This window comes from Melozone crissalis, unplaced genomic scaffold, assembly GCF_028551555.1.
Source record: "Melozone crissalis strain CALT ecotype California unplaced genomic scaffold, PUWL_Pcris_2 ptg000106l_1, whole genome shotgun sequence".
Classification (NCBI taxonomy): Eukaryota; Metazoa; Chordata; class Aves; order Passeriformes; family Passerellidae; genus Melozone; species Melozone crissalis.
Genome location: NW_026535883.1, coordinates 2,236,696 through 2,260,627, shown reverse-complemented (window position 1 = coordinate 2,260,627; position 23,932 = coordinate 2,236,696). Strand labels below are relative to the sequence as shown.

General features: G+C 42.0%; 1 protein-coding gene across 1 annotated transcript in view; it reads right to left on the bottom strand.

Moving 5' to 3' along the window:
* Window positions 1-23,932, bottom strand: part of PKHD1 (PKHD1 ciliary IPT domain containing fibrocystin/polyductin) — a 238,112-nt gene that overhangs the window by 6,543 nt on the left and 207,637 nt on the right. Inside the window, exons 59-62 of the mRNA XM_054291748.1 lie at window positions 20,262-21,267; window positions 7,002-7,137; window positions 6,382-6,469; window positions 3,123-3,230 (exon numbers count right to left, since the gene is read on the bottom strand). Of these exons, the coding sequence (XP_054147723.1) occupies window positions 3,123-3,230; window positions 6,382-6,469; window positions 7,002-7,137; window positions 20,262-21,267 (1,338 nt within the window). The remainder of the gene's footprint in view (window positions 1-3,122; window positions 3,231-6,381; window positions 6,470-7,001; window positions 7,138-20,261; window positions 21,268-23,932) is intronic.

The following is a 23,932-nucleotide window of genomic DNA, read 5'->3' as shown; positions in this document are numbered from 1 at the left end:
TTTTTTTTCAGGCTATACCTGAATCATATCAATAGAAGTTAGAGGGAATCCAGAAATATTGACCAGCATGAAGATTAAATCCATGATGCAGAAAACTCCCAGTGAACTTGTGAATATTTCCCACCATGTTGATAATGAGCATTATAAATAAAAAATGTCAGTGTCCCTGCTGTTACACAGTCAATCTTCAGTCTCTTGAAAGACAGAAGCTCTGGCTGATGCTCTGCACCCAGAGATTCTAAACTTTTCTGTAGATGGCAGAATCAAGCCAGGCACTGCTCATAATCTCTGTGTTCAAGAGTTCATTGGGTCTCAGATCTGAGCTGCAAGGACTGGAAGAGGATTAGTGCTGCCCTTTTGAAATAGAGGGAGGTTTTGATTCCTAAATTATTTCCAAAACAAGTTCTGAATGCAGACGTGCTGGGCAAGGACAGGAGTTTAGGAAAACTGGCTCTGGTACTCTCTGTAGACCACCTTGAAGGATGTGGATTAGCACATCAACTCATTATGTGTCTTACTACCTGACTCATTATTGGTCCTAACCCCACAATTCTAAACATATTGATGGATGGATGTTTCTTTTATTTGAGTTCCACTTTTAATAAAAATCTAAAAGCCTTTTTTTTTTTCATAAATTCATTTTAAAAAATCAGAAATGCTGTAAGATAGAGGCTTGGAGACCAGGGCAAGTAGCTGTAGGTACTTTTAGCAGAAACTAATTAGATTTGTGTCAGTGTTGTCCACCTGAATGAAGCTGAGCTGCATAGAACAAGGTGGGAAGCATGTTCCAATTGGGAGAAATCTGCCTGCAGGTACAAACACATATGAACTTCAGCTGAGAGAAGAAATCTCTCAGGTATCAAGGTACCTGCACAGACAGGTGTTTAAAGGTGTTTTGCACTACTCTAATAGTCCGTGAGTAGGATGCTGTTGGTTTAAATGGAAAGTGGATGTATCAAACCCATTGGGATCCATATCAGGGAAGGGAATATTACTGTAAAACAAGGAGCAGGATGATGCAGTAGGGCTATGAACAGTCTGCTCTCCCCAGGTGCTACCACTAAAACATTTGGGATTATTGCATTTGACATCAGCTGCACCTCCTGAGCTATCTCCAAACAGTGAATTATGCCAGGCTAGGTGCACAGAGCAACTGGTTCATGAAGATGTATGACAAGCATCTACTATTTGATTGTTTAATTCCTTAAAGTGAACATCTTCAGTAAGAATCTGGAAGTGTAAAAACCTTTATGCTGTCTCCAGCCTGGCTCCCAATTACAAGGAGCAAAAGGGATTGTGCCTTTGGTGTGTACTTTTGCAATGCACATTAAAAGAGTGGAATAATCTGATTTACACAGGTGATACCTGCACAGGTGCCTGTACACATTGGTACCTCTAAACATCCTCCATGGGGAGGAATTGCTTTAAGATGAAAGAGGGCAGATTTAAATTAGATATTAAGCACAGGCACAGGTTTTCCAGAGAAGCTGTGGCTGCCTCATCCCTGGAAGTGTTGAAGGTCAGCCTGGATGGAGCTCTGAGCATTCTGGTCTACTGAAAAGTGTCCATTCCCAACATAGGGGGGTTGAAATTTGATGATCTTGAAGATCCCTTCCAATCCAAACCATTCTGTGATTCTTTTATCAATTCTTAGTAACTCTCTGACTGGCTAAATATTTCAGAGAAGGGATCTCTGTTTGACCTTCGTTCAGAAAAAAGATTTGGGGATCTCCTTGAAACAGGTTTCTAAACACATTGCATTAAGCTGTGCTTCCAGCCTAAAGATTCAGATCTTGTGAGGTGCTGACCTTCCATCTGCTCTCGCTGATTAGAAGGTAGTGGGAGCTGCATCAGTTTGGCAGCTCAAAATACACAAAAAATCCCCCCTTGGAAGGCCCACTTCTAAGTATTCCATGCACCCCAATTCTCCCTTTGCCAAGCCATGGGAAGCACTGGATTGGATGAGCCACTTGTGGCAGCCTAAATATTTGCAAAATTCTATTTTTACTTTTTTTCCTCAGATTTTTTCATTACCCACTTCCACTTGGCCACTTCACCAGTCAGACGTACTTGTTCCCTCTGTTTTTGTCTGGATGAGGCAAGACATGAGAGATAGATAGATAGATAGATAGATAGATCATCTACAATGGTATTTATCTGGAGAGATATCCATGCATATATATCTATATATAAAGAGAGATGGATGGATGGATGGATGGATGGATAGATGGATGGATGGATGCAATACCATAATAGAGACTTTACACATGGTCTTACAACATTAATATCTTAATATGTCCTTGGACTGTGTGCCAGACCTGTTCCTGCTTCTTCATATTCTTGCCTCAGTCATCCTGAGATAAGAAACCAACACTTTGACCCCTCTATTCCTTCCGAAACAGGTTTACAGATACTATCAGGCCCCCAAACAGTTGCAGAGGTGCTTCTCTTGTGCAGATATCTTGAGGATTTTCCAAGGCAGACTTCACAGGGTGCCTTGTCCCCCTCAGCTGGCATTTCCAAGAAGGCATAAGCACACCTGCCTCCTCTTTACTAAGCTGCTCAGGGGCCTCTGAAGGTGCAAACATCATCTCCACAAGTTCTCAGGAAAGCCCTGGCAGAGCCCAGTCCTGGACTCATGTTCTGAATGTGCATAACCACCTATAAAGGTGACCAGGTGCAGGCAGTCAGGAAAAGGCACTATGAAAATAGCCAGGAGCACAGATGGAAAATTTCTGAATATAAACAGAGAAAAAAAGAGGGAATGAGAGGTTGCAATTTATAGGAAAAAGTTTGCTCAGGCAACTTAACTGATTTTAAGTTTCTGATTTCTTGGGATACATACGAGGGAATCCAGGGAGAAAGAGGCACCTTTATCTGACAATACTTCTCTGTGCTTGTTCATTGGATTTGGGAGAACTTGCATGAATAGCAGAGGAATCACCCAGCTCTCCTGCTGCCTGGGGAATGCCAGCTTGGACGTGGAACAGAACTCAGGCTATTTAGAGGTTTGGCATAGCTCCACCCATTCAAACAAAGTTTTACTCCTTTTTTATAAATTCAGACCACCTGTAGGGCTTTGATTTTACCAAATCAAAGAATACACAGAATACAGGGTTTACCTGGAGGTGATGTCACTGTGAACACAAGTCTCCAGTTTGTTCCTGAGCTGGAGACAGCCAGATTGGAAAAACTTGCACATCCTTCTATGACCTGCACTTGGGTGAGCCCTGGAGAGTCAGAAAAAAGTCGTATTGCAATTAACAGCAACCAGGTGAGTGCCACTTAAGGAACTCAGGGAGTCCTCATGACTTTAAGGGACTTCAGAAGGCCTAAATTCATTATCCATCTTAATCACAAACATTGTGTCTAACTCCAAAACATTTCACACGGAGAAAATTGGAAAACAAATTCCAGAGGGATTGGAGAGCTTCAGCTTCCAAATATTTATTCTTTGAGCTCATTGTGAAATGGCATTTTCTGTGTGTTACGGGGGTGTAATGTGAATGCAGCAGTTAAAGGGATCAAACAAAGGTAACAGGAGTTATAGAGATGCACTAGAAAGTTCCAGATGCCTATTTTTAAATTTAACTCATGTCTTGTGTGACTAAGTGTTCAACAAGGTTAGGAGAGTGATAATGAGAGTGTCATAGGGGGATGGTCTCAAGGAGTCAACCCCTGTAACTAAGGGACAAGCTGAATCTTCAATTCTTTTCTGACTTGTTTCACCTTATCTTTCAGGCATAGTCTCTCCTGTCCTGTTGTTAAATCTCTTGGAATTTTTCTCCAGCTCTGTCAGATGCTTTGAAAGATATTTGGCCATGGAAAATATCTGTGGTGACTGCCCTGAGACAGTATAAGAGACACTGTCAGCTGGAAATCTGGCAGAGAAAAACTCCGTGGGGAGCATTAAAATGAAACCCAGAAAAAAGAATTTCTTCATCACGTTGCCTCTTGTTGTGATCTATCAGGGAATCCATTCTGACTCAACATTTGCCCTTGCCATGATTGTTATTTCTGTAGGCTCTTTTAAAAAGTTGTAATTTACTTTGCAACTGGATCCCCATTTTACTGTGTGTATCTTTGAGCAGCAGCCAAGGCCTGGCCTTTGAGTGATGCTGGCCAGGTCTGGTCTGCATTCAGAGTCTTGGGGTGAAAGGGGTGGAATCCTAAAGGCTGACAAATTTCCAAATGTTGGTTCAGGTGGGGCTGAGATGCCAGAACTTCCTCAGGATTCTGGACTGGCTCCAGTGATCACAAACACAGACTTTTGCCTGCTGAAAGACAACATGTCATAACTATTTGCTTTATGAAGCAGGTGGCTTTGGCATTTTATTGCAGTTGAGCAGCACAGGTGAAGGTACATAAAGCTGAATGTGAGCAGGACATTTATACTCTGCCATTCTCATGTCCAGGATATTGAACAATGTGGTGAATTAGCAAATGTTGAATTATGGCCAGAAATTGCCCAAGACAAGGTCTTAGGCAAAACCATGACACATAATAATTATTTAGCAACATAAATGATAAAGTTTCTCCTCTCTATGACTCTGGTACAATTTAATTTGTTAATATCCCAGTTAGTTTTGACTACATATATGGGGTTTATTCTATTTCTGTACAATATCTAGCGCACCAAACCACCAATTTCATTACAAGTCTCCAGGTTCAGCTGTGATAGACAAATAATCAGTGATTCATACTGTGAATAGATTTGATGGAGATGTGGGAATGTAGATTTCTTTTATTGCTCCAGCCGTATCCTGGTTCATCCATCTACCACTCATATGATCCTCCTTATGATCCATCCTTATATTATGTTGCCAGGCATGATCACGCAACATTTGTTCGTTTTATTGACAGATCATTCATATCTGGACTGATGGATTCATGGCTGTCACTGCAACAGCAGTGCAGTATTATTAAAGGTTGCAAAAATGCTTTAACATCAGATAATCAGAAAATTCCTAGATCTCTTCGTGTGGACTTTGAAAAAGTTTTTCTGCAGGAAGACAAATCCTGAAATGCTTCTTAGTGACCTGAGGAGGAAACACTGCGCTGAGATTTGCGTCAGGGATTTGAACTTTGACTACCTGCCCTAATTGTCTCACAGGTCGTTAAAGCATTTCTCATTGATATGAAGGTTTCTCAGGAAAAAACTGACTTCCACCTCAGTGCTGATTATTGTCCAACTTTGTTCAAGAGTGTGTCTACACAGTCTACCAAGATTTCTTGGCTCTCTTACTGTCTGTAATGCAGATTTTAACAGAGAGCCTTGTCCAAATACTTTATAATTGCCATTTCTAGTGTGTGAAGAAGCCTGGAGTTCTGTACTGTACTTCTCAACAGAGACTAGCTCAGCTTTCAGGCACATATGCTTCAAAGCTCAGAATGCTACAGATATATATGGGAGTCCTCCCAAAGATCTCTCAGGCAAGCTGGTATTTAACGTAGAAGCAGAGCTAATTTGGAGCTAAACTGCCTTCCACGAGGCACTTTGGCTGCTGTCAGCTGCAGCAGCCTCAGTGTGCTAGACGGGACCCATTTCCATTAAATGCTGCTTTCATGTGCTTCCAAAGATGAGTGCAATAAGGATGTTTGTCAAAGGGAAAACTGCAGCAAACTATTACATGCAGAACATCTGTACTGTGCTGCTCTTCCTTTGCTGCAGTTTATTGACTATTAATTTGATGCATGTATCTTTAGAGAATGTGAAGTGTCTTTCCCTTCAGTGACTCTTTTTCTTTTTCTTTTTCTTTTTCTTTTTCTTTTTCTTTTTCTTTTTCTCTTTGTCTTTCTTTCTTTTTCTTTCTTTCTCTTTCTTTCTATTTTCCTTCCTTCCTTCCTTCCTTCCTTCCTTCCTTCCTTCCTTCCTTCCTTCCTTCCTTCCTTCCTCCCTTCCTCCCTTCCTCCCTTCCTCCCTTCCCGGAACCTTCCCGGAACCTTCCCTTCCCTTCCCTTCCCTTCCTTCTTTTCTTTCTTTTCTTTCCCCATCTAATTTATAAAAATATGTTAAAATCTTACTTGCACCTGCCTTGGCTGGAGGTTGTCATGGACCCTAAAGAAATGTCCCCAGTTAATATAAATTGAAAATCAAATGTTAGGATTTCTAATTCCTCGCTCTTTCCTTTTTTGACCCCAGACACACCTATGGTTATACTTCCTTTAAGCTACCAGAGCACAAAAATACTTTGTAGAAGCTTTTTTTCCCCTGTAGCATATGATTGGGCAGTTCACCAAAGTCCTACTGCAACCTTCGGTTTTCAGCCCAAAGACTGGTTTTCAACTGCAGTATTTCTCAGGGAGATCTCCTAAAGTTATCACCAGCATTTTGCATAGCTGCTTTGCCATAACCCTTGCTACAGGAAAACACATCCAAACCTTTCAGCACAGCCTCAGAGGAGTCCTTGAGATGAGCTGATACAACCCAGGGCTCTGCAGGAGGCCCCAGTTTGTCAATTCTTTCACCCTGGGAGGAAGAACAGAAGAGAAGAATTAAGATCTTGTCTCCTCAGCAAGACCAAAGAAAGCTTTGATGGTTTTAACAACTGTAGTATTTTTTTATATATATGGCCCATCTGAGGGCAGTCTGCATTAATGTGTCACCTGTTACAAATGTCACAAAAGTCACCATAACTTTTCAAGGTGAGGCCACATCACAGAAGGGGTCAGGTTGGAAGGGACCACAGTGGCTGATCTGGTCCAACCTCCTTGCTCAACCAGGGTCACCCCAGAGCACAGGGCACAGGATTGTGTCCAGAGGGTTCTGGAATATCCCCAGGGGGGAGACTCCACAGCCTCTCTGGACAATCTGTTCAGGGCTTGGTCACTGCACAGGAAAGAAGTTCTGCCTCCTGTCCAGGTGGGACTTGCTGGGATTGGTTCCTGCCCATTCCTCTGGTGCCAATGCTGGAGCAGAACCTGCTCCATGCCAAATATCTCAAATGTCAAAATAGTACTAAATTAAATAGACTCTCCATACACAGGAAGGCAAATTCTACCTTTCTGTCCAGGAAAATGATTTTTGGCTGTACAGGAAGCTGCTTCTCAATTTCTCCATCTGAAGGCTGCACCTGAACAGAGATGCTGTAGGGTCTCCTGTATAAGCATGTTTCTGAATGTTGTCTGCTTCCATTTCTTTCACATGAAAAGGAATGGGAAAGGAAAAAAAAAAAAGGAAAAAAAAAAGGAAAATCAGAAATAAAGTTCTAGATATTATTTCTGTTCCTATTTTCTACCTACCTACTATGATATTTACCGTACCATAACCCTTTGATTCCTTGAGTGAGAGCAACATGCATGGAAACAGGAAAGAGTTCTCACTTCCAAGCAGAAAACAGCACCAAAGTATGAAAAAATCCTTTTGCTTCAATCCCCAGTTTACAGATGGAAAAGTGAGAAATTAACAAAGTAATTTATGTCTCTGGTATCATGTTGGAAGTATGTGGCAGAGACAGGGATTTTATGGATTCATGAACCCAATGCCTTAGCCCCAAAGTCATCATTGAAGTGCACTGAGAGCAGTGGAACCTGCAAATGTTCCCTGTCCAGCAGAAAGATTTTCACTGACAACCTCTGAGCTCCTTTAAGAACAAAGTCTTGGTTCCTGTACACAAACACACCAATTACAGGGCTTTGCTGCATTTCCTTTTCCTGCCATCACCTTCCCAATCTGCAAAGTCTGCAGACTGAAATAAAGCAGTTACACACACTCCCTTGAAAGACATTGGTTTTTCCAAGCCTGAAATTTAAATTAGAACATCCCAGGAGAGTGCTTTTGCATTTGAATAAAGAATCAACACTTCATTCTGAGCCTGGATCATTTCATTCCCTCTCCCAGTGCTTTATGCCATTTAGTATCTCATATATACATATAATTTATATATATATATATATATAAAGCTTTAATCTGCAATTGCAATGAAGTGGCTGGGGGTTTGGTATTGTCTTGAAATGAAAGAAGAAAAGATATTCATTGATCTCTAGTGTTTGCTTAAAGGTGTTTACAAACACAAGATATATGGAGCTTAAGTTTCCTTTGCTTTTAACTCTTTTTTTCTAGTTTTGATGGTTGTGGATGTTTCTTCATAGTATTACTCTGTATTACAAATGAGAAACTGTTCATACTGAGCTGATGGAAAATACTGGTCTGAACTACAGCTGCTGGAAAGACCAATTAAGGTTTTAAGGATATGTGCAGACTCGAAAGGTAGCTCAAGGATTGAAGTTTTAGTTCTTATCTTGGTTCTTTATCTTGTATTTTTGTTGGTGGGAAAGTCTCACAGGTGGTGTTGGGTTTGAAATTCATATCAGGGGCATCAATAAGGGGCTGTTATCCATCTTCTTCCAAAAACGTGCATTCAACTGTGTGACCAAACACCAAGTCATACACAGCACACCAAGTCATTCCTGTTTTCAAGCTAAAGAGCTGCAGTTTTCTGTGAGCTCCCTGGCTCCAGCTGAGCACAGAGAGGTTTAGGTGAGTCTTAGCATTGTTTCTGTAAGGCCCAAATCTTTTTTTTTCTCACCTCATCTTCTTTAACAAATAAGAAAACGCCCTGAATTCACACCTCAGTTTCTACATGCTAAAATTGTGCATAGTGGAAGTTTGCTGCAAAATGTGGATCTAGGAAGTACTTCTCACTCTCTAGGGTGAGTAGAGTCATAAAATTATAAAATCATAGACTCATAGAATCATAGAAAATTTGGATTAGAAGGGACCTTAAAGATTATCCAGTTCCACCCCCTGCCAAGGGCAGGGATACCTTCCACTATTGGAGGTTGTTCCAAGTCCCATCCAGTCTGACCTGAGACACTTCCAGGGATGGGGCAACCACAGCTTCTCTGGGCAACCTGTACAACCCTCACAGTAAAATATTTCTTCTCGACATCTAATCAAATCTCTCCTCTTTTAATTTAGAACCGTTCCTCCTTGTTCTGTCACTCTCTGATAAAATAACGGTGAAGAAAACAGAACGAAGCAAAACTAGACATGGATACTTAAAATGGAAGTGTAAGAATGAATGTCTGTTTGTGGGTAATTTGAACTTAGTTAACTCAGCATGGAATGTGGTGTTTATATCCCACATGGTTCAACCTGACTCGTGCTGTGAGGGAGCCCCTGCCTTAGGGCACAGCCCTGGACACAGCAAGCTATATTCCTTAAAATTATGTCAGTGTGGAGGAGGAGAAAGAAGATCCTGCTGATTCATGCTGGAAGGAAAATAGGCCTTTCCTGGCACAGCTTTGTCCTAGGGAGGTGGAGGTAGATGAGTGCTCATAGCCCAGCAAGGACCAGAGCAAGACCTGCCTTTGCCTCATCCCGTGGCCATGAAGGATGTGCTGCTTGCCACTGCCCTGGAGTCTCCTGCTGGGCAGGAGCAGGCTGGTTGGTAATTCCCTGCTGGCAGGGAGCAGCTCTGATGCTCAGTGCCCTGCAGCTCTTCTAGATGCGTGCACAGCAGGCTGGGGATGCCTCAGTCAGCAGGGACACCAGGCATCCCTGATCCTGTCACCATCAGAGTCTGCTGAACAGGCTGAGGCTCCACAGGAGAGAAAGTGCCTGTCCTTTAGTAGCAGGGAAGTTTGAGGGCATAAAAACTAGAGTCTACTGCAGGTATCATAGATTAATTGAGAAACTTGGTGGAGAGGATTGGGGCAGAGGAAATGAAGTATCCCTGAAATCAAGGAGAACTTGGCATTTTATTTACAATTGTAATAATAACTGTAATCATAAAATATAAAATCATAGAATGATTTGGGCTGGAAGGAACCTTGAGGATCATCTTGTTCCAACCCCCTGCCATGGGCAGGGACACCTTCCATTACTCCAAGTTACTCCAAGCCCCATCCAACCTGATCTTGAACATTTCCAGGGATTGGGCAGCCACAGCTTCCCTGGGCAATCTGTGCCAGGGCCTCACACCCTCACAGGGAGGAATTTCTTCCTGATATTTAATCTAATGTAATATAGTAATATCATTATTAATAGAGGTATGTTATCATAATGATGTCTACAAAATAATAGTAGGAAGAAGAAGAAGAAGAAGAAGAAGAAGAAGAAGAAGAAGAAGAAGAAGAAGTAGTACTGTACGTAATATTACTAAATCACTTCAGGGGGAAGGAGATTAGGATGAGAATGTGGGTCAAGGGACCATTAAAATCAATGTGTCTACTAGAAAACTAAATTATGCCAAAAAACAAGCCTTGGCACTGACACCTGATCACCTCTACAATTAAACTGTCAGTCTCTCTTAAGCTGTAGTTCAAGTCCAATGACAAAGTTAAGAACAACTCCCAAATGGCCTGGGAGCTAATACAGTCAGAAGATATTTTCACTTGGAAGTTTGGATGAGGCCATGCTGAAATATGTCAGCTGGCCTTGGTGCCAAAGAACAGCCCCTGGCATATTTAATTTCCTAATAGACATTGAAATTAATTGAACAGTTGTCTGGTATGTCTGCAATGTGCCGTAAAATCAATGTATCCTTGGAAGGGGAAGGAAATTGGGAAGAATTTAGGGAATAATATGACTAAATGAATCATGATCCAGCTGAAAAGATATTTTTTCTTTGTTGTTGAAAAGGTGGGGATTGCTGGTGACTGCAAGGGACCCAAAAAAGGGAGGTTCAGCAAGGACAGGGCATAGACCAGCTGAGGACTTGTGGCAGACAAAGTAGGTACATATTCCCTGGAAAGATTGTGAGGAACTCAGAGGTTTTGGGTGAGAATGGGTTCTGATGTCATGGGATGATGAAATAAGCCAGACGTCTGCCCTCTCAGATGCACTGTTGGAGCTTTGTCACCCCCTGCAGATCTTGTCACTAATTAATACAGATGGGGAAGAGCAACATGAGCATCAGAAGACAATGAGGAGTCTGAGGTCATTCTTATTTTAAGCAAAAAAAAGATATTTGAAGTATGACTTTTATTTCCACCAATTCCCATATTTTCCCATATTATAGACAGAAATCAAAGAGATCCATGGAGCCCAGCTCCTGGCTCTGCACAACACAGACCCAACAATCCCATCCTGTGCCTGAGAGCATTGTCCTAGCACTTCTTGAATTCTGCCAGGTTTGGTGCTGTGACCACTGCCCTGGGGAGCCTGTTCCATGTCCAGACACCCTCTGGGTGAAGAAACTTTTCCTCACATCCAACCTAGACATCCCATGGCACATTTTCATGCCATTCCCTCAGGTTACCGGTCACCACAGAGCAGAGATCAGTGCAAGCCTTCTTCTTCCCCTCATGAGGAAATTGTAACTGCAATGAGGTCTCCCCTCAGTCTCCTCTTGTCCAGGCTGAGCAAACCTGGTGACCTCAGCTTCTCCTCTTATGACTTCCCCTCTATGCTCTTCTTTCATTAGAAGAATGAATCTGATGAATGAATCTGATGAATCTGATGCCATAGATGTGGCATCACCAGAGGCCTTTAGAAGGAGAGGGACAGAGCAGATGCATCAGATAGGAAAGCAACATCCTCCAGATTCATTAGTGACATCCATTAATAGCTGTAGATCAGTGGAAATGCCCCTGATTACAAAGCCAGTGGCAAGGAGCTAAGCCAGGCCTCCTCCATAACACAGTCCCCAAGTTTACTGTCAGAGAAATGTCTTTTATTAAAAGTAAACAGCATCCCGCCGGAGGTCAGAGCTTCCCCGTGCTGCGTATCCCAAGGTAATACCACTTTAAGCTCCACATAAACTCTTAAACAGTTTCTATCCTAAAACCAGACCGTAGGTGGTACAGTTTTTTACGATATGTTATAATAGTGCAATAAATCTGTTAGCTTAAAATAGAATCTCCGTGGCCTTTTAGAGAAATCATCATTAAATGCAAGGCCCTGTTAATGATGCCATCCCAGTGAAATTGTTTAATCTGCTAGGGGGGTGGAAGGTCACCAAATGAATTTTTTATAATACATCAACTTGACACGCAATAGGGAAAACTGTAATAGATAAAAGCAAAGGAAAAGGGCACTGTCTTCTTCTGATAGGTCAATAGCAGCCAAGAGAGTCACTCATCCACTTTTCCTTCACTACCGTGCTCCTTTTCCATTTAATATGGACACCCAATTAATACCTCAGCACCATAGACAACCTCATTTTAGGTGAATTATAGCAATTTCTTCCCCCTTCTCCGAAATGAAAGTGATCACAATACATCATAGCATTGTGCGAATTAACGTTAATTGATTTGAGTTACCAAGCATTGATGGGCCACTTCTATAATCTGGTCCTTATTGGGAGCTGGAAGGGATGGAGGGAAGATTAGATTGCATCCCCCGTTGCTTTGACGACGGCGGTCACCTGATGGCTTGTTAGACAGTTGTATGCTTCTATTGCCGGCCCCAGTGGGGTCGTCAGTAAACTGGAGTGATGTCCAAACATCATTACACGCTGCTCCGATATTAAAGCAAAGGGATTAGCACCTTATTGCAGGCAACCTGGATTTGTCATTGTGCTGTCGTTATCCAATTTCCAGATGATAATGTGACTGTGGCCTGCGGGCACGAGGTCCTACAGCCAAACCAAGGTGCCTGTGTATGTACACATATATATATCTCTATATCTCTATATGTAATTTTTTTTAATACATATATACACACACACACTCTCACATGCATATATACACACGCGCACTACCCCACAAACACCCAGCACCCCAAGCCATTTAACCTTTTGCTCACCAGATTCCTGCTAACAAAGCATGTGGAAGAATTTTTCCCCCTTTCCCATAGACGCGCAGCGGAGGCCAAGAACGCGATGCGACAGCAGAATGAGCTGGCCTGGGAGCTGACACGGCCGTCACTCACTCGAATGTCACAGCAGACAAGCTCTGCTGATAGAGGTGACACCACTCACATGTTAAATAAGGCGGAGTGGGGACAGGATTGGTCCCTTGGAGATGTGGCCAGCAGCTCCTCTCTGCTGGCGCCTGTGTCGTGTAAATCATCGCTTATGTCGCAGGTCCCGTTCGTTGTTAGGAGAGGAAATAAATTCGTGTGTGACACAAGCAAGGCAGGTTTTGTTTGACAGCACTGAGGTACCAGTGCTGGGATCAGATCTCTTTACAGTGCTTGAGAAGCATGGCAGGGACACTGCTGGATCTCCTGCATCTATCAGGACAATGTTAACTTCTGAGGGAACACTGGAATAGGGAATGACTTCCCTTGAACTGATTCTCTTCATTTTTAACTGAGATGTATTAACACAAACCCTTCAGTTTCAAAGACCAAGACTGGTGTGCGGGATATGTGGCAATTTATTTCTCCTTCTTCCCTTAGATGCAAAGTCCTGTGTTCCTTTTCCCAAATCTCTCCTGCCCTCTCCACCTTCCCCTTCCTCTGCTTTCTCCTGCGATCACTGCACCTTTCCTACCTCCTGCTCCTTTCCTGCAGAGAAGCCAGCTGAGTTTTGGAAAGCCATTGTCAGAGCAAGCAACCAGAGCTATATGGAGGGTAGGACTCCTAATTGCCTGAATCTTGTAATTCACAGCTGTCACCTTTGAGTGGGAATGACAAATTCTTGGATACGTTCACCAGGTACACAAGATATTAACAGAAATTTAGTTTAAAATTTAAGGCTCAGAGGTGAAATGTGTCTTGGTGATAGACCGTCTTAACCCTACACTGTCAGAATGGTTTCTGCCCAGGAAAGTAGTGGTGGAAAACTGTTATTTTATTTATCTACTATTATTAGAGAGCCAATGTGAAGATCCATGGATGGTAGTTTGGAGATTTGTTGGAAAACTTGCAAGGGAAATGCTGGCTTCACACAAGGCTCATACACGAAGGGCTGCTTTTGGTATTTTCCCCTTCAAAACCAAACAGTCTTATGGACAGACATCATATTTTGTGCTTGTTTGGAACAGTCTGAATGAAAAACATTTACATTTAAGCAGCAATTCCGTTACGCTATTGACCAAGGACTTAGGTCAAAAGATACCTCCTTAGTTCTCCTTCCTTGATTTAAATATGAAGGAAAAAAAAAAGTTAAAACAGTAGATCTGGGGCCTAATCTCCACATAATTAAAGACATTTTGTGGCGCCATCATCCCTGGTATGACTGGGCCTTCCTTAAATGGACAATTCAGTTTTGATGGCCAATTTCAATTCTACCAGAAGCAAAAAATTAGAAACAGACTAAAATTTCACTATTGATGAGACGGATAAATATTCTATTGACACCGAATCCCTTCACATAAACTCTTTTTACATCCATTGTCACCACTTTCACTGTGGGAAGATGTGTCTGAGTCTCGAAGTTCCCAATGACCACCGACCTCTTCCAGCCCATCTCACAACTAAGTTTCCCACTAGGAAAAGAATTATGAATTGACAATAAAAAATTCATCTTGATTCCAAAAGTACAACTTTTGATCAGGCAGTTTTATTTGACATGACACTTTTTGTTCAAGTTTTAACGCCCACTTCATACTCATGATATTTCTTATCCCATCACTCCCATAAAGAACCCATTACAGAACCAAAATTTCCTCTGATGGAAAACCCTCTAGGTTTTTCATGTGGAATTTCTTACCTTTTTATGTAGACTGTAAAAGAGATGTTGGCCACCTCAACTATCCTCAAACTATTAAGTAAATAAATTAAAAAAAAATAAATAAAATTAATAATAAAATTTTGGCCATGTGGGGAAAAATTATAGAAAATAGTCTTGAATGGAAATGTGAAATGCTCTCTTTCCAGTTATATTGCAAGGCTCTTCCAATTTATTATCTGAGGAGGAACCTAATTCTATTTTTAAGTGCAAATTTACCTCTCAATGCCTTGTATGCCTTTGTTCCTGTTCTGTCATTGTCCATTATTATCGAGAGATTCCTCACTGTTATTTACTCTTGCAACATATTTTCACAGATAGAATGATATCTTCCTGATTTGCTTTGCCAAGTTAAACAAACTCTTTACTAAATGGTTTTATCATTCTTTTCCTTATTTCTTAAAATAAACTCAGTTTCCATGATCATCTTAAATGTCCTTCCTTTTACTTACTTGAACTGAATTTGTCCTTTTTTGTACATCAGCTGTGAGTGATTGGCATATTTTACACAAGAATACGCTCTCTACACTGAATATCTAACCTAAGTCTAACTCTGTGAATATCTAACCTAAAATTAAATAAGTTTAAATCAAAGGAGATTTTAAGCTTACTTTAAGCTCCTGAGTATCATCACTTCTGCACCTTCACACACTTGAGGAGTGCAGCAAATAAAACTTTGAAATAACCTCAGGTGCTACAATATCTGCACTTCTTGACATGGAGATTTTTAGCATCCTGCCTTTGCCTGCTCACTGGAGGAAAAACTTGTTTACTTATGCAGGAAAAGAGCTGTCAGGTCTTTCTTTTTTATAAAACCCTGTGCAATTCCACAGAGCAGCCTGCCTAAAATCTTCACAAAAATTACCAAATCCAAGAACTTTGGGGTTAGGAGGGGTCAGAATTCATTTAGTTTGAGCTCCAGCCCTGCTGCCTGCATATGTGCCACGTGACACAGGGAATTAGTTGTAATATCTCATTTAGTGCTCTGCATGGGAATTGCCATTGGAATGAGACATTCTTTGATAATTTGCTTCCCTTTTATTCCTTGCTGTGAGCCTCAAATTTCCTGCAAAAGCACCATTTTTCATATGCTACCTCAAACATAACTCTCAACAAAAAATATTTCAGTTTTTGTCCAGTTAGAGGTCAATTAAGAAGGAGCAAAGCACCCTGAAGTAGAGTGAGGATAGGGACTAAATGGATTCTGGACAACTGCCCAGAATTACATTCCTGATTTTGTATAAAGGCACCTGCACAAAGATACACAATATATTTATCATTGGGCTTCCTGTTCTGTCATATTTATATTGATATTAGGAAGATTTTGCAAAGCAGGGATTTCTATCTGTAAATACATCACAGTATCTATTATACACAGGCATTTTACTGGAAGATAAACTATGTGATAGGCATCTCTGACTCTCCAGCTGTGCAAGACTATAGCAGTCACAGCAATCACCTCTGTCTTCTCTTGACAAATTAATGAGCCGTGCTTGAAGTGACCCTAACAAAGGAGTTAAATTAAAATAATGTATATAAGCACTTCAAATCATAACAGACAAGCCATAGTTTTTAAAGGCTTGGCAGTGTGATATACAGACCTACTGACTAATACCTTACCACAGCAGGGTTTCCAAGGCTCCCCTTCAGCCTCACTGTCCTGGGCTGCAAATAAACCTCCAACCTGTGCTGATTAAAGATCTTTATGTGGTTGCTGTTGTGTTACAAAATCATAAAATTATTATGGTTGGGAAATACCTCTAATACTATTTATACAGCCATTAAATCAGCACCACTGTGTTGACCTCCAAACCATGTCCCCAAATGTCCCATTCATTCACCTCTTGAGCACTTCCAGGGGTGGTGACTCCACCCCTGCCCTAGGCAGCCTGTCCCAAAGCCTGACCACTCTTTCAGTGAACGATTTTTTTCCCTAATATCCAACATAAACCTCCCCTGATGGGAGTTTTTTGCAACTTGAGGCTATTTTCTCTTTTCCTGTTGCTTGTTACCTGGGAGAAGAGATCAACCTCCCCCTGGCTCCAACCTCCTTTCAGAGAGAAAAGGTCTCTCTGAAATTGAGGGTTGTTGAGAATGATAATGATGCAGGACAATTCACTGCTCTGAAAGCCCAAGGAGATGGGCCTGGCAGGAGTGCAGGTTCTGTGTATTTCTGATGGTCCAACCGGGTTTCGCATGACTCATGTGTGAAAATATTCCCTTTTTCCTTCCACAGAAAAATACACTGGAATCCTTTGTCTGACTTGTAATCCCAGCCCCATTATCTGTGCTTGTGCCAGCATGTGCTGCTTAAATGGAGACGGATAGACACTGGGGACAGTACATGTCCCAACAGGAAAACCCTGATTTCATTTCACAGGTTATCTGTGGCTTTATTGCATCGGAAATGTCAGCCATGAGTAATTCCAGAAAAGCTATGACTGATGGGGAGCAATAAACAACAGTGCAGAGGAGCCCGAGCAGCTGAGGGTGGGTGAGTTCTGAGCCAGACCTGTGATCTGGTGATGTGAGTGTTCTCTTCAATAAAGATCCCAGGTCTTCCCATAGTTGGGACAGTGAATCCAAGGCTTTTAGCACTGCTCTTGCGTCTGTAGTAAAACATCCTCCATCCTAGGGAACTCTCCTGATCCATGCTGCTTGGAATCTTTTCACAGTGTGCACAGACAGGAAGACAAAACACAGCTGGGAGAGCAGTCCCAGTGTGGAGATGTCATTTCTGCCTGAAAAAAAGGCAGCCTTGAGGTTTCCTTGCTGGCACACAGAAGATGGTGCTTCCCTCCTTTAGGTGGTCTCTTGGGATCATGTCTTGGGATCATGTAAATCATGGAATGCTTTGGGCTAGAAGGGATCCTAAAGATGACCCAGTTCCACCCCCTTCCATGGGCAGGGACACTTTCCACTGTCCCAGGTTGCTCCAAGCCCCATCCAGCCTAGCTTAGGACACTGCCAGGGATCCAGGGATAGCCACAGCTTCTCTGGGCAACCTGTGCCAGGACCCCACTACCCACTGTTAAATTTCCCACATTATTTTTCTGCTGTCCCATTTTGCAGTGTTCTTCAGTGTAACAAAAACAAACCCACTCACAACAGTGATGTTGGTTCAGCTGATCAAAAATGCAGTATATCTTCAAAACTGGCCCTGATTTAAGATCTGATCTTGCACTTAAGAATTCCTCATTGAGCTTAATGCAACACCACAAAAAAAACAACAAAACCCCAAAACCAAAAGCACAAGAGCAAAGCAAAACAAAACAAAACAAAACAACCCACCCAACCCAAAAGAAAACAAAAATAATATCCTGCCTCCTAAAAAAAAACAAACCCCCAAACAAACAAACAAACAAACAAAAAACCACCTACAGCTGAAACCAACAAACCAAAACCAAAACAACATAACAAAGATTCCTACAGTCACAGACCATTGTCCTCCTTCTGGCTGCTTTTCCACCACGAACCACACAAGGTCTACTAGAAAAGTTAAGCATGTGAGCAGTTTGTATCACTGGCAGACATCAGGATGGTCCATGGGTCAGCAGTAAATGGGAGAGGATGTGGAATTAATTTCAGAGGGTAATTCTTAGACAAATCCAATTTCTTTCTTGCATAGATGGAATATATGGAATATACTTATACTTGGATAAGCCTCAGTAGTGCACAACATCAAAAAATAACCTTATGCAATATCAAGAGAGTACACAATAAGATGGCCAAACATCAAATCCTCTGTCCCCTATTAAAAACAGATGGGATATTACCTTCTTCATATTACCCATATGCTTTTAATACAGTTTCAGGATCTGATGCTGAAATACACTGATGTCTGCTCCCATCCCAGCCCTGCTCTTCACAGCCTCCTCTGCAGACAAGGGCTGACATCTGGAGGGCTGACATCTGGGCTGCACAAATAGTGGCTGTAAGAGGCTGAAAAGAGCAAGACGGGGACAGAGGAAGGAGGGAGAGAAAGGGCTGCTCATTGCTGTAGAGGAGAAGGAAAAAAGACCTTCAAAAAGTGAGTCTGGGTATTGAATATCAATAAAATTTAGTATGTACAAAACTGACCAAGAACTCTGTGACTGGCAGAGCTCAAAAGGGAGTTCCAGGGGGAAATTATTGTAAAGCAAAAGAGTATCCTGTGTTCTTTTGTCAAAATGAGATGCAGGTCTGTTGCTGTATCTGCATAGAGATACAAATATAAAGTCACTACTGATAAAATGCATGGGAGTGTTTGTGGCTGATAAATTACCAAAAGAAAAGTCAAACATGGGGGCCCAGATCATGTGGGATGTAGTATCTGTACAAACAGAGGGAACTGGGTCTGGAGAGTCAGAACTGAAAAGGAGTTAAAGAATACAGTGAGCAAACAGAAGACCAGGAAGCTCTCCTGTTTCTGTGGGAGAATGGGCTAATGGAATCATTGAATTGTGCCAGTAGAAAAGAGGATTTAATGCCATTTAATACCATTTAATACTTTTGAATTTGGCATCAATTCCATACAACCATAGAATACTGGGTTGGAAGGGACCTCAATGATCCTGTGGTCCAACCTTTCTTGGAAAAATCATGATTTTGTCAAGGTGGCTCAGCACACTGCGCAGCTGAATCTTAAAAATGTCCAAAGTTGGGGAATATGCCAAGAAGGAAACCTTGACTTTCAGTCATGCCGACTTCCAAACAGATTCAGAAAAGAGAGAAAGAAAGAAACACTCACCAGAACTGAAATATTTTGATTTTTTTCCAAAGCAGACAGTGAGGTGATTTGATTACTTTGAAGGTATCTGGAGGAGGAGGAGGAAAAGTCAATGCCCAGAAAGCTACTGATGTAAAAGTGGAGGAAAGGAACCAGGTGCTCTCATGGGAATCTGGAGGTAGAGGCTGACAAGAGGAAATGGGCAAGTATTTGGGACAGAAGAACAGGAACAGGATCCAACATCTAGGCACATGTTCAGGTAGTATTGGACATGTCCAGATCCTGAATCATCAAGACCAAATGGATCTCTAGAATTTTAGGTAAAAATAATCAACACTTAGAGTCCATACTAAGGCATCAAGGTGAAGAGTAGTGGCTTCTATCCTGCAAGCCCTAGATTTAAATGTATATGAATAAATGTTTAGATCTTCAAGATAGTTAAGGCAACTACTCATCTGTAAAAACACATCCCTGCTGCCACATCAATTTATGAACATTCATAGAAGTAATTGTTTAAAATGCAAGAGCTATGTTAGCCTGAATTAACCCAATTCTCTATAGTTTCAAGGCAGACTTCCAGGAACTCTGTTCCTCATTTAGGGCACCACTGACATCTCTGCATTTCAGAGACTCATGAGCACCAACAGAAAAACAAGGTAATTGATGCTTGGGAATCTAGCCAGTACTTGGGCATAGCTCTGACATCACAGAATCATGGTCTGGGTTGGAAGGGATCTTAAAGGTGATTTTGTTCCACCCTGTGCCATGGGCAGGGATATCTTCCAAAAGATCAGGTTACTCCAAGCCTTGTCCAACTCAGCCTTGGATACTTCCAGGGATGGGGCAGCCACAGCTTCTCTGGGCAAGTCATGGAAACTTTAGAGCATATTTCATCATGGTTAGTCATATTTCAGTCAATAGAGAACTTAATAAGCACATAAAGTGGATATACACTTAAATCAGTATCTGGTGATGATTCATCTGCTACTTACCTACTGTTACCTTCTCTTGGGGACAGCAAAGCAGACTGAGTCACCATCAAGGCGTCAATTGGCAAGCCAAGGCCACTCTGAAGGTCTCCAGTCTGATGAGTGTTGATAATTGTTCTGGCCAAACTCTTTAGGCTGTCACTTGTCAGCTCATTTCTTGGATGACCCGGCAGATCACCCAGCTCAATGATCAGCACTCTGGATGGACCAGCCCTATCAGGTGGATGCAGAGTCCTGGTGCTCCCTGGTTGTGTCCCCTCCTCCTGTGGGCTGTATCTGCTCTGAAAGGCTGTGCAAAATGCCATGTTAGGGCAGTGATATCTCTTTTTGCTGGCATTGGCTGAGATTACCTGCAAAGTGCTTTCACTTCCCAGCACATTATAGACCACTCTGACTTGGTCATGACCAATCTTCAAGAAATCAGCCAATCGATGTGCTATGGTTTCCTCACCCTCTTCCACAGCAGCCTCAGTTACAGTGAAAGCCACAAGAAGGGAAAGGCCAGCAACTATTTCCACAGGTTCCTTCTCATGGAGGAGAATATAGAGAAGGTTGTCTTCAAAGCTGAAGTAATTGGCCCCTGCCCTTGAGTTCAGTGAAAAAGAAGATGGGGTCGGAGAGACATAATTCCCTTGGATGAAAACACGGACGCTGAGTGGTTCAGAGAAGAACATGGCAAGGGGCAGCCTGGTTGTGTTTTGGCCACTGAGGAGGTAGAGTCTGAAAGCCAGAGGTGCCAGGTCTGGGAAGCAAACTGTGGTGAGTTTGGTGGAGGGCAGAACAGAGAAGAAAGCGGAATGATACTCTGCAGGGTGACACAAAGAATGCGAGGTCTCATCAGTGAAGGTGTCCATAAAGCTGCCAGTCATTGTAACCACTGGGAACAGTCTCTGGCTGTCCACACTGGAATCCAAGTTTTCTAAGATGACAAGTGCATGATCTGTCTGTTTGCAGAAGTAGCCTTGTACTGAGGGCTTGAAGAGGCACTTACTGTCATCTCTATAAATTCCTAGAAGAGAATAAAGGGAGATGGGAGAAAAAATTAATTGCTTCAGGCATAATCTCAAATTTTTTTTAATAGGTCCTTATTTTCTCATTCCAAAATAAAAGTCATTTTAATGTTAAAATTAAATTAGTGCTAAAATTTTATATAGTTTCAAAAGAAGCCTGGACACTGAGAGATATTAAATAGGTAGAAACTACATCTACTTCTAGATGTCTTGGAATTGAAGATTGTTGAGGACTGAAAACAAATGACAGAGAAGCAACACATGCACCTACCTTGTTCTTTCTACATATAAAACTACAGTATCCATTGAAAGAGCATACATGCAAGACAGACTTTTTGTCTGACCCAGCACTTTGTCCCTATGTCCTTGTGCCTTCTACATTTTTCCTGGTCCCAAGCCTGTAGCAGAGTGATGAATCAGGGCATGACTGCAAGTCTTTGAAAAGATAATTTAACCCTACAAAGTGTTGTGTCATCCCACTCACAGAGACTGCACTTCAAACAGAAAACACTCGAAAGGACCAGAACATCATTAATCTACTCCAGTGATGAACGACCTCATCAAGTGAGAAGCTGGAAGAAACCATCAGATTCACATTCCTACAAATACAGGAGACTCTCACACGTGTTCCAAATGTCCAAACTCCCACTGCAGTCAGCCGAGATCTGAATTTCAACCATTTGCTCACAGGCAGGTGTCTAGATTTGTCTGAGATGTTTTGAGGTACCTGAGACATGTGACACAGGGTCTATGGAAGACATGTGCCCTGCAAGGACACCCCACAGCACAAGAATTTACACTAAACACACATTTGTATAACTGAAACACACCCAATTCCCCAACCATCTATTCAAAGCAGTTTAAAACCAATGAAATTCACCCTAAAATACTTCTGTTTAATCATCTGGATTGCATATTAAAATATTATAATTTATTGACCAGAGGTGGGATCCTGTCACTGAAACACAAGTGCAGAGTGTCACCTGGACTTCTTTCAGTAGCTGCAACATCTGTAGGTGTAACAAACAATGAATGGCAGTGCAAAAACCACTTCAGATAACATCTTGTTCTTTCAAAATGGGGGTGAAGGTCATTACACACATCTCTGGATTTCCACTAAATCCCCTCCCAAGTGCCTCTGCAGACAAGTCAAGAGGATCCTTTTATGGAAGGCTCTAGAGAGAAGAGATGTAATGCACACAGTCTTCTGAGTTAGAATCCTAGACTCACTGAATGGTTTGGGTTGCAAGGTTGGACCTTAATTATCATCTAGTTGCAACTCTCCTGCAAAGGGCCACCTTCCACTAGACCAGGTTGCTCAGGCCCCCATCCTACCTATCCCTGAACACTTCCAGGGATGGGAAATCCACAACTTCTCTGGGCAGCCAATGCCTCAACATCCTCACAGTAAAGAATTTCTTTGCAATATCAAATTTAACCCTACCCCTGTTAGTTTTGTGCCATTCCCCCTTGTGCTGCCACTCCATACCTTTGTCAAAATCCTGAATAGTGCTATAAGTTTATAGTGTGCTCCATCTAACTAAATACAGGTCTCTGCTTTAAGATGAGAGAAATTGTGCCTCAAGCTGTAACCATGAGATCACCACTGATTATAAAGAGAGAATAAAAGTAAATGAGTTCAGATACAGGCACCAAAAACATAAACATTTCTGCCTGGAGCATCTTAGAAAAAATATGTGGGTTTCTGTTTTTCCTTCCTCTCTTCAAAATAAAATCAAAGGAGGAACTTGCTGCTGTAGTCAGCTAGAATTCTCCTTCCCTCACCTAGCCTGCTCCTTCCTTAGTCAGCTGTGCTCACAAATGTGTTAGGCAAAGCGTGGCCAATGTCCAAACCAGCTCTGTGCTCCTCATTCAGCACATGGGCACTTGCATTCAGTTCACATAAAAAATAAGGGACAGCAACATCCTTAAGAGTCACAAACTTCTGGATGAATAAGAGGACATTAGGGTTAAAAGACACCACTTATCAAGGACACATTATGTGAAAATTTCTGCTAGATAAAAGTAGCAAACTATTAAAATATAAATGAGAAGTGTTGGATGGGGCTCTGAGCAATGTAGTGCAGTGGAAAGTGTCCCTGCTCATGATAGGAGTGTTGGAATTGGATGATCTTTAAGGTTGCTTCCAACTCAAGCTATGCTATGATTCCAATTAATAATTCTGGGTTCTGCCTTTAGTTACATCTCAAAGCCTGGATCCTGTGCATTATGTATTTCCAGGGGAATCATCATGCGCAGGCCATGGTCTGTGAACATTCCCCAGAATGAGCTCTCCCTCAGCAAGTCCCTAAGGGAAGCAATGGAATTACATAAACGTTGAGCTCTGCTCAGGGAGGATGTCCAAATGAGATGGGATCTGTACAAACCCCTCTATTTTTAGACACCAGCTTACAAATTTGCTTCCCTTTTCTTGCTTTTCCTTGGGTTTTTTTTTTTTTTGCTTTTCAGTGTAAGTATTTTGCTGTAGTATTTTGCTGTCAGTTTGTGCTGGAGGCAAAAGGAGAGTGAGGGACAGTTCTGTTCAGAACAGAAGTGGAAATGCTGTGCACAGAGACACTGGAATTGTCACGGAGCGCTGGGAGGACGCGCTGTGCCGCCAGCAGCCTGCCCACAAAGGCTGACACATCTCATCCACGGCTCTCC